Here is a 12,092-nt window from a genome sequence, read left to right on the forward strand (position 1 = left end):
TGGTTCTTTGCAGTGGGGCTATTTAAAAAAAAAAAAAAAAAATCATCTAGGAATTTTCTATATTCTTTATTTATTGTAGAAAGGATTGATGTGACACCAGCAGTTGTGAAAATGGAGGAAAATAAAAGAATTTTGATAAAGTGCTGCATCTTATTTGAAAATTAGGCTTCAAAGAGACGGTTTCCTTCAGTGTATCTTTATTGTACTCTCAAATTGGCGAACTCGCAGCAACTTCTCTCGCTATAATAAAACACATATCCACTGATATAAATAGGTGATTTAACAGTACACATTCAAATACCATACATAAATCAATTATTGAAATATTAAGTTACGCACATCAAATAAAATGGCATAAAAATACCGCAAACATTGAGGTCCAGTTAAGCCAAAACACAACCATCACACTATTGACATGGCAGTAATAGGTAAACAAAGTTTGGATAAACAACAAAAATTAGTACCCCAACCTTTAATATATGTATATAAAGACTTTATTTTCCTCTATTTTTTTTCTCTCCTGATTTTTTTCAGCAAAAAAACATAATTGAGAAACCTCTCCAAATGCCATTGAGAACTGCTCCACCAGACGGCATCTTTCTGCTGTAGTAAGGCATTTATTTAGATCTTTTTGGAGGCAGGCATTTATTACAGTTATACTAAAAATTATATCAATAACAACAAAAAAATGCATTAAACCATTCAGATGATAAAGCATACTACGTGTTTGGCAGAGGTGGGATTTGACCATGTTAACCAACCAATATAAACTTCATCGCAAAACACTAAGCTCAAGTTCAAACAAGCACTTTACCTTGCTGACAGGTTCTCCACAGGAAATACAGAAAACAAAGAGGAGGGACGGGGACACTTGTAACGAAATAAGCTTCAATTTGTGTAATGGTATTTTCACAGTTACCAATTAAAAGAGAACAAACTACTTATGCTAGATACAAATTCCCATTACACTTGAGAAGGGCTGATGCGCAGGCTTTTACTGAATGCAGCAGTTGGTACGGTGGCCGTTCGAGTCCTTAAATCGAAGACGCATTTTGGGATGATATTTTTCCAGATACAAGAGCTGCTTGCTGTTAAATGCACCGCGACGCTTTCTGCAATTGAATTAAACATTTATCTTTTAAAAAATGGAGATCAAATGCTGACTATTGTTATATTGCTTTCAGAAGTATAACGTTAACTCACTGTCGTATGAACTGAACAGCATCCTCGTATTTCATCCCACACTCAATCAGGGCCAGGGCAACCAGCACTGGGGCTCTATTAGAAAACAAACAAACATGCTCAAAATATATTTTAGCTCATAAAATATCTCCTCTTGACTCCTATAAAATTACCTGCCAAGGCCCGCTACACAATGTACGGCAATGCAGCAGCCTGGCTCCTCCCTAAACTTGATCCGAAGAAGATTCAGCCAATCGTCAACGATCTGGTTAGAGGGAGGAGCTCCGTCGTCAAAGGGCCAATCCTGCACACCAGTAAAAATCAGTGTTAAACTGTGACCTGAGAATTCATAATCATGTCAGGGAATTGGTTTATATGGACGTACCAGAACCTGAATGCCTTCTTTAACAACCAGGTTTGCATCATACGTGGCCTCACACACTCGAACAACCGTCGTCACCCCATATTTCTTCAGTTCCTAATGGATGGGAGGGAGGTCGAAAGTGATATTTTGCAGTTGCTGTAATTATGAACTTGTAATACACCCTCATTATGAGCTTTTTATTATCGTCTATCCAAAACATCACTTTTAGTGTGTTCAAGCCATTTAAACCAGCACTTACCTCAATGAACTTGTGAAGCGTGGCATTAGTGGGATTGTGGGTAATGAGGAATCTCATGTTTTTGTAAGTGATCTCCACTGGGGCAGGTCTATTCATACGAGCCATTTTTGACTTTTCAAAATAATATAGCTTGAATATCTTATAAAGAAAAGTGGGAGAAACTCTCTCCAGTAACAAAAGAAAACCTGGCAAATACGATCAGGAGAAAAATAGGGAGACAACCAAAAACAAAAGAAACCGAGGCTGGTCCTCTGGTGAGAGTGAAGACGTAGGGCCGGCGAGGGCAGTGCACTTCAAGAGACTTTTTTTACCCCATCCAGAACCGCCGACCGCTGTGGACACCTGCTCTCCAAGCCCGATCCCGCCAACGTTAAAACTGTAACACAAGTCTCTCTTCTGATGAGGTAGCGAGGCTAGCCGTTCACTTCTCTGCATAAACGCCGTGCTGAGCCTGGCAGTAGTCCCCACTGCCCTTCAGAAACTCCATAAATGTGTGACCCAAAACACCACAGAACTGCTGCAAGGACACAAGAACAGAGGCACAAGCCATCAGGGCACACCACATTTGGTTTTCATTTAAAGCATCAACAGTAAAAGTTAATTCACATGGGGCGTCTGCGTTAACGCTTCTCATTTACTTTGAATGGCTGACGTCATTGCGTTGCGGAGTTGAATTGTGGGCTCTGTTGGGTCGCGTCACTACGGCAACGCAGACGATACCCAGTCAGATCACCTATGCAAATACCCTAGCACAGACTCTAGCCAATTGTGTTGATGCAACACCAGAAAAATAATGTGATTGGCTGTTGTCACTATGATAGTTGCGTGTGCGCCAAACTTCACACACCCTCCGTCAAGCAACAACGCGAATGCAGCGCAAGGCGTTTTTCAGCTTTCTTCCTGTCCAGTTGTGCGTGTGTGTGTAAGAGAAAGTGATATATAAAATTTTAATGCAAATGATATCAAATTACATTTTCTTTCAACAGTAAAAGCACCATAATTGTTGGAAATTAGGGATGCAAGATATAGCGGTCATCATATCGGCGTCGACACTTCAGATACACACTGTTTGCCATGATGGTTTTGAATTGCTTGAAATATAATTGGAATCACTTCAAAAAGGAAAATATAGTTAAAGGTGCACTATGTAGTATTTTTGCAGTAAAATATCCAAAAACCACTAGGCCGGTGTTATATATTTTGTTCAGTTGAGTACCTACAATATCCCAGATGTTTCCAACTATTTGTAAATTGTGAGAAAATTGCTATTTTAACTAAGGACCGGGATGTTTCAGCATTGCATTTGAGGGAGTCGCCTGTCAATCGCGTCATATCTGCGCTACCCTCGGTTTCGGCTTTTATTTGGCAGGAGCGCTTTACTCTTAGCAGTGTGAACGAGTGAACGCACGGAGTTACGTCATACCATCATTTTAAACACACTTAAATGTATCTAATATCATAAAAAGAGCAGCATTACCTCAAAATCATAACCGAAAGAGCGGATCTGTGCAGGCGCCCGGCGACTGTGTCCCGTCCCGTCATAATAAAAGTCCCGGTATTCGCGAGGCGGGTATTTGTTTAACAATCGCTCCAGCAGCTGTGCTCAGGTCTACAACACTCGTTCCTGCTCTGCTTTACACTACAGTAACGTTAATAACCGCATGCATGAACGTGATTTCTGCCTGAGTCCTATTTTCCACCGGCTGTGATGAGAAGACCACATTTCCCAAGATGCTGCGCTCACACTTTGCGTCATTAAACTACGCATTTGTTTTGAATAGGCGCTCTCCAGTGGACGGAAAGTTCCATAGTGCACCTTTAAAGGGTTAGTTCACCCGACACCCATAAGACCTTCGTTCATCTTGGGAACACAAATGAAGATATTTTTGTTGAAATCCGATGGCTCAGACAGGACTTCATTGACACCAATGTCACTTCCTCAAAACAATTTTTGACGAGAATAGTTTTTGTGCGCCAAAAAAACAACAACTAAATAACGACTTCTATAGTAATTGGCTGATTTCAAAACCAAGATTTGTATGGTTATGAATCAGCATATCAATTCAGGACTTGGATCGCCAAAGTCACATGACTTCAGCAGTTTGGCACTCGATCCGAATCAATACGCTGATTCATAACAGTTCGAAACTTTGTTTTGAAATCGGCCCATCACTATAGAAGTCGTTATTAATGCTGCCTTCACGTGCTCTCGGAATTATCGTAAATACGAGTTTCCTGGGTAAAAATTCCACATGAACACCCTCACATTTTAAAACTTGAATGCAATGATCTCCTAATCACGACTTCAGAAGTTGGAATTATCAAATTTCTGATAGCACGTTCTCGTCGCTTCATAAAATTATTGTAGATCAACTGTAGTGAGATGGACTTTGCTATGACATCTTTAGTGCCTTTTATGGGTCTTGAGAGAGGAAATGACTTTGGTGTCAATGAAGGCCTTTCTGAGCCATCGGATTTCAACTAAAATATCTTCATTTGTGTTCCGATGAACGGAGGTCTTACACGTGTCGAATGACATTAGGGTAATTAATTACATAATTTAAATTTTTGGGTGAACTAACCCTTTAAGTGCAATGTGCAGCACATGTCTGTCATATAGGCTACATAAAATTATAATAAACACCTTTATAATTGTGTGATTGGTGCATGGATTTAATAGTTTGACTTTTGTTTTTGTAACCAGGCTCTCAAATTCTATACAAATTTTGATTTAGATCGCCCAATATAGCAGTCATCAAATAGAAATAATTATCGTATCAGACAAAATTTTCATAATGGTGCATCCCTACTGGAAATTGTACATAAAACTACAAAAGAAAAAGTTAATTAACATGGAAATGTAAGTAACTGGTGGCAGAATCTGACACAAAATGTTCACATTTACAAGTAATAGAATTTATGTTTTGAATCATGTCATCTATATTTTTTTATATTAATTAAAGTATTCATCCCCCATCCCCTAAATAACTGAATTGGTGTCTTTGTATCAGCATGAAAACCAACCATATATCCCTCTCCTGCCCATAAACACATGACTCAGAAGTGAGTCAACGAGCAGCATGTGGGTCATCATCATCATCATCATCATCAGAGGAAACGCATCAGAAGGCTGAAATCTTCATGTCAGTCTCGTGAGGATACACACGTGCTCTACGGGATTACCAGATACTAAGCCTCTTTAGCAAACCACTTTAAAAAGACGCAACAAGCGTCGTGTATTAGTAACCTAACGTTAAATCTACATGTAATTCAGATGAAAGGCACAGATGTTTGGTTGGGTTATTTATTACGTGTGACATTATGGAAATCAAGTGTAAAGGCCCCAAATGAGGCCATTAAAATGGTCGGGGTGTGAAATACAGTGAAACATTTTAATTGTACAACCAATGAATTAACGTTAACCAAAACACCGTCAACATATGCTAATTTAAATTTTTCGACACAAAGACTTCCGCTCGGCTAATATTAGCAATGGGGCAAAAATCTCACTGTTACCTTAATTTTCGACAACAACACAACAAACATTCTTTCCAGCTACTTACGTTTATACGTTTTCATGTAATGATTAATGAGAAATAAAAGACCGAAATGTCGTGATCAGTTCTCACTGATGTAACGTTAGCTAACGTTAGCTATGATGCTAACATCGTCACCAAGAGAGTTCAACGACATTATAGCGGTAAAAAAACATCATATACACAATGTTTAAGATCTGTAGAGTTATAACACAGGACGCATGTATGAATGTATATAACCTGCATACTGTGGTCAATAACAAAATCTTGTTTTGCTCTAGTGCCAATTAACGTTCGCTTACATTAGATCGAGATTACGACCACATTTCACAAAAAATAAACAGCGAATCCACATCAAAACATATATATATAATATAATATACGTTGAAAGGTTTCACTTACTGGAATATGCTTACTCATTGAAGATTGTAGCTTAATCATAAAGCCGCTCCGGAGAATAATTGTAGTGGTGTTTGACCATACAGCGCTGCCGTGTATGTGATGAGAGTGAGAGAGTCTCCGGTAACCGGTTACAGCTGGACTCAAGAAACCGCACCCTGCTACACACTCTACAGCACACAGCCAAACTCACACACCATCTACCCACAATTTACACATATATCATTTGATTATCAATCAGGTTGATTGGGACACTTTTTCACCTTCATCTCAATGGCAAAAAGGGTTCAGATCAACCTAATTCACCCTATTTAATTATATTCATACTTTGACCTCCTAGACCCCGGAAAACAAACTCTTTTAAAATTTGTATTTTCCATGGCAGTACTTTGTTAGAGTATAAGATAATATTTAATTCATATGTCCTCGTAAGTGGACACCGATAAAATTACACGAAATGACATAGGCAAATGGGATATTTTTTCCATTAAACAATCAATTTTATAATTAAATATATAACGGCCCACATGGAAAGAACCTATATGAGGATATATGCGCATATATGAAACATATATGCAGCTTATATGTACATATATGCTGCATATATGCACATATATGATAATATGTATGCTGCATATATGCACATATATAATATGTATGCTGCATATATGCACATATATGATAATATGTATGCTGCATATATGCACATATATTCCACATATAGGTAAAATTGAGGTGCATATATGTGCATATCAGGCCATATAGGTCTCCTGTATTGCTTCTTTATCCACATATAAGCCATATAAGATATGTCTCAGCTCATGGCAGGATCCAGTCATAGCTCAATGTAATTTTACAGGTTATGGTCTGTATTATTTGTTTTGTTTTTTGTTTTTACAGAATTTTCCTGTTTTTTCATTATACAAGAAATGCCTGGTGTTTTACAGATATTCGCTGTAATTTAAATTTCGACTATTAAATTTACAGGAATTGCTTGTATTCTGGTAGCCTATTACATCTGTTTTTTTTTTTTTAAGATGGATTTTTACAGAATAATATGTAATTTTAGCCTATACATAAAAGTGTGATTAATATTTTACAGATTTTTTTTGTAAAATTAGAAAAAAGTAAATGAATGTTTAACTACAGAAATCAGCAGTCATTCAACATGTTTTACTTACCATTTAAGATAATGTGTTGGTTAGTGAGTTGTTTTAGGCTAAATAATAGTATTTGTACATTAGGCCTATATATTAGTCAAACTATAAATTGGATTGTAGCTACTAATCTTTTAACCTTGTCTTGCAAAAAAAAAAAAAGAAGCTAATTTTGATAATTTTTTGCACTGACTAATTCTCCCCTAAATTTCCTAACCACATCTATTCATGTACATTTGATGGGTTTCCAAATCCAGTTGCAAATGCAGCTGTGTGTGTGTGTGCATGTGCGTGTGCTTGCATGCGCGCGCGCGTGACGCAGTTTCAAATTTGCTGCCGGTTAATTTTCCGTTAGTCACGCCCACAACAGTTTGCGGAGAGGTAACGTTACAGTGATGTTAGAGCGGGTGATTTGATTTTATATTAGGCTAAGCTACACTAATGAAGTGAGTCGTGAGATTAACTGGATTTGAGCAGCCGTGAGCAGGATCTCGGAACTATGTGAGGAAAAATAACGCGCCATTTCAGCGAGAATGTCTCGGCAACTACAGCGACTATTGACAAGCAGCGGCCATCATATCAACCGATCACTGGGCTGAGGTAAGAGTCTCATTCTATGATATTTATATCGTGTGGCTGCACACTGATGTTGTTGGTTGTTTTAAAGCTGTTGTTAACATTTCTAATCGTTGTTCAGTCACATAACTGGCGTTGAGAGTAAAACACTGAAAATTATAGCAGTTCAGGCCTCTTTCAATTTTCCATCTGTTTAACCAAGAAAGATTAACTTAGCTATTCATAAAGTTTGAAAGGTTGTATGTGGTAGTTATGTTACCGTCATTATATCTTTTGAAACAATGAACTAACGTTATCGATTAACTATAGGCCTATATATATATATATATAGCTCTGGAAAAATGAAAATATATTATATTATCATCGATCCAGATGATTGGACAGTTACGTTACACCCCTAGAGTTATATGATGCAGCTATAACGTTAAGTCTTCCAGATCACATTAGGTTGAGGTTTTTGGTCTCAGTAAAACATGCTGGCATGTTTTAATTAATGTAATAGTCCTATTTTTTTTATTTGTATTATTTTTTTATGCTTTTTTGTGTGATTTCAGGTCCTGTGGAAAGACTGGAGGTCTACAGCAGGCGAGCATTGCAGGTGTGGAATAAGGGCACTGTTCCTCTCATTCAACAAATTCTTTGTTTGCATCTTATCATGCAGCTGTTTTGAATAGTATTTTGTTATAATTGCAACTAGAATAATTCAGAAACATGGCTTTTCCTATCACTGTTATCCTGACACATCTCTCTACCCTTCATTCCAGCGGATGATCAGCCGGTAGCTGCTCGCATCTCAGCCTGCTTGATGGAAAATTTCCGACCTTCACCTGGATGACCTTTACCTTCAACTCAACCTCGCCAAGACGGAAGTGCTCGTGGTTTCAGCCAGCCCTACCTTTGTGTTATAACTGATCAGTTAATCTTCACAGACCACATTGCTAGAACTGCCCGATCTTTAGATTTTCCTTGTACAGCATTGGGATGATCAGGCCATTCCTATCGAAACATGCTACACAACTCATCCAAGCTCATGTTCCAGCCACTGGCATCAGTGTTTGCTGATGCACTGTGAAGACTTGCGCTGTGAAGGCAAATGGCGCATTGTGGTGCCATCCCAAAGAGGCACAAAATCACTTTCACAGACCTTTATCTGGACTGTTCCATGCTGGTGGAATAACCTGACTAACTCCAGCCATTTTCAGGAGACCACTAAAGATGCATTCTTTTGTGAACACATGACCCATTAAAACTAGCTCTTTTCTGTTTAACAAAACTGCTAGACTAACTAAAAATTGTCACTGCACTTATTGCTGCTTCCATACTCTTCATTTGTAAGTTGCTTTGGATAAAATTTAATTGTACATGTGTAAAATAATAACTGCAATGTGACAGTATAAAAATAGAAAGATAATTGTCTTTTAATGTAGATATTTTTGCATATTCTAAATTATATACTAAGCTTGTATTTCCTACAACAGAAGTAACTTGACATATGTGTTATGTAAAATGACTAATAATGTAAATGTGCAGTTTCTGTACAATATTTTGTAAATTTAACAGAAATTGGCTGTAAAGGTTGCTATTTATGTACAAGTAGGCCTTCTTAATTTAGAGGTTGAAGTTGTGAGTGGTTCTGTTCAAATAAATATAAATACTGTAAATATGCAAACATGTTTTTGAATTGATGTGCTTACTGCATTTTTATAAATAATATCTTAGTTATTGTACATAGAAAACATATATTTTAAAAGTAAATTACTGTAGATGGACAGCAGGTTTGTAAAATAAATTTGATTGAAAATTTGATGTTTTATGTGTAATTTAACATAATTGATCCGTTTTTCCACAGTTTAATAAATTATAATTAACATTAATATACTGTAATTAATTTTTTTACAGTGTAGGTGAACATATAGGTGCATATATGCACACATATAAGTGCATATATGTGCATATATATACATATATGTGCATATATGTACATATAATATAGGAAAACGGCCAATTTTATATATGTCACATATATTAAAAACCTATATCAAATCCTATATTAAAACATATATGTTTATATAGGTTCTTTCCATGTGGGGGAATTCATTTATATACCATTTTACTTTATGCAATAGCTACACATGGGTTTTTCAATGCAACGTCTACATACACTGTATCTAATGTGCATAGCATATTAATGTGTTCTTGGAGCAACATATAGCCTAATGAAAAAATAATAATGGGAGTAGGCCTAATAGGCTAAATTAATTTTCAGAAACTAAATGTGTAATTTCTTTCCCTATTCACTTGTTGTGTCTCCTAAAGTGTATTATAAACATGGTGTTTTGTTACAGAAAGTTACATTTTAATTAGAATCAAAAGCCCATAATTTCCCTGAGATGTTGAACAAACAATTTGAAAATTAGTCGGATTTAAATGATAATTACAAAATATCATTTTTCAAAAAAAGTGTTAAATTTGATCATTCAGTTATTTTTAAAGGCCAAGGAGAAGTTGTTGTCCTGGCAAAACCTCAAAACAAATGGTATCTCTGAAAATCCCTGAAAGTGAAAATACAGACTTAAAACTGTAGCCTAAAGTGTAGGCTATGGTGTCAGAGAAATTCACTAAAATATAATGTCCTCATACTAGGACCCAGGATGATAAACATATCCTACAATTTAAATACAATAATAATTATTAAAAGTAATATTTTTCATAAAATAACATTACAAAATAAAGTTTATTGTTAAGTAGAGTATTTTAACATTCTAAGCATCCTGTATTTGTTATAATTTATAATAATAAAATGATTAATAATACTTTTATTCAACATGTAATAAAATATAAAAAAAATATAAAAAAACATTTACTAAACATCTATTTGACATCTAACAGGAAACGTCCTATAAATGTATTGCAGATGAGGAAATGCTAAAAAACATACGCCTTCCAGATATCAACACACACACATCAAATAGACGTCTCCGAGATGTAGGCTTACATGTGTTATCAGGAAGTTGAAGGTTTTCTGCCAGGCACGACGGAAGTGTTCTTTGATAGTTTCAGCCTGACGCAATTATCATCTTAACGTCCAGGGCCGCCATTGTTTCAACCGCAAATGGGTGGCGATCGAGGCGCGAAAGCTTCAGTATCTGAGAGGGAGACTGCAGGCTTGGTATTAACTTGCACTGATTAATTGTTCACCCTAAAGACCAATTTTCAGTTGTTTCTCACTGACGTTTAATGCTCGGGACTAAACAAAGGGCACCAATGTGACTGTGCACACCAACGCGAAAAACGGCAGGCATTTAAAAAAAACCCGGCTTGGGTTCGTATTTATTGTTTGACCCGCCGTCAGCGTGTTAAAACGTAAATACTGTCTCTCTTCTTCTTCTGTGACAAGCAAGTGTCAGAGGTGTAAAGTTTCGCAGCTCCACCTTGTGTACCTGGAGCGTTATAATAATATTAAAAATATTATTATTAATAATTATAAATAATAACCATCTACTGAATGTGCATTTTTACGTGAAAATCGCTGGGGTGTGAACACTCAAGATGTGCAGAAAAACGCTGGCGAAAAGAGCTGGTGATTTTCGTCCGGGTGTGTACAGGCCTTTAAGACTTTTAATATGTGCTAACAAAGTAAATAGGGTCAATTTTGATTTCATGAGGACTTTTAAGGGAATGGGAGATGAGACTTGGGTTGCACTTTCCGACCAAAACACAACCATGACTCATTAAGAGTACAGGGACAACCCTTTTGGACCATGTGCATGGCGCGCCGACCACTTTTTCTGTCGTTAAACTAGCAAAAGTGGATTTGGACATGCCCTAAGTGCATGAGCTTCAGACCATGATAGTTAAAATAGGGCCCATTGACTTTAAGATGATGCAACCGGAAGTGCTAAAATACTAATTAAAAAAAGCACAAGCAAATAATCGCAAAGGAGCTATTAGCAGTTTTTAATTTGAGAGCAGTCCAAACTACAACTGATTTTTACATAAACACATCCAGGTTCAATATATTTACAATATTTAACTACAGCTAAGGTGCTTACTATAAAATACAAGATTAGGACCCACATATTTATGTCTTTTCTTCAAGATCAATAGGGTGATCTTCGTTAATACCATAGTCAGTAAAAGAAATGGACACAGCGACCCCATAGACTTCAACGGCGGAAAATGAAGTCAATTAGAAGCCCTCACTTCCTGATGGCTGAGCGTACTGCGCAGGCTCAGACTGAGCTTGACGAAGTAGATGTGACGTAAGAAACCTGTCTGACAGTTGTAAGTCTTCTAGTGGTTGTGCAGAGTGAAATCTAAATCATGTTGTTTAAATGTTTTGTCCCGTTGTTTTTTCGCTCACTATCGGCTTCTCCCCATTCTTCTCCTTTGACTTTATCGGACTTTATGTCTCCACGTCCCCCTGACTGTCTGATAGACAGTAAAAGATTGCTTCTGAGTGTCTCCTTCTGTCTATAATCTCTCTACTGTGCAACAGAGCCGCGTTGGTTATTACGCTATCGTTAGCCTATTTTTTTTTACAAAAACAGCGTCTATGGGGCGATAGTGTAAGATACAAGGTAATGGAGCCGTTGTCCAATACACTGTCATGTTTCTTT

The 12,092-nt window shown here is 36.9% G+C and overlaps 1 protein-coding gene across 1 annotated transcript; it reads right to left on the bottom strand.

Moving 5' to 3' along the window:
* Positions 1-53: 53 nt before the first annotated feature.
* ptp4a1 (protein tyrosine phosphatase 4A1) lies at positions 54-1,938 on the bottom strand. The gene is made up of 5 exons (XM_067431847.1): positions 1,806-1,938; positions 1,568-1,660; positions 1,356-1,486; positions 1,204-1,278; positions 54-1,112 (listed from the first exon to the last, which is right to left on the bottom strand). Exons 1-5 carry the CDS (start codon positions 1,908-1,910, stop codon positions 995-997), a joined length of 522 nt encoding a protein of 173 aa, XP_067287948.1. The 5' UTR covers positions 1,911-1,938; the 3' UTR covers positions 54-994.
* Between the last annotated feature and the right edge of the window lie 10,154 nt (positions 1,939-12,092).

This window comes from Pseudorasbora parva, chromosome 22, assembly GCF_024679245.1.
Source record: "Pseudorasbora parva isolate DD20220531a chromosome 22, ASM2467924v1, whole genome shotgun sequence".
Classification (NCBI taxonomy): Eukaryota; Metazoa; Chordata; class Actinopteri; order Cypriniformes; family Gobionidae; genus Pseudorasbora; species Pseudorasbora parva.

Coding starts and splice junctions, on each gene's coding strand:
- ptp4a1 (XM_067431847.1), bottom strand. CDS start 1,910: ATGGCTCGTATGAATAGACCTGCCCCAGTGGAGATCACTTACAAAAAC. Junction 1,487..1,567: donor AAGAAGGCATTCAGGTTCTG/GTACGTCCATAT, acceptor ACTGGTGTGCAG/GATTGGCCCTTTGACGACGG. Junction 1,113..1,203: donor GCTGTTCAGTTCATACGACA/GTGAGTTAACGT, acceptor ATTCAATTGCAG/AAAGCGTCGCGGTGCATTTA.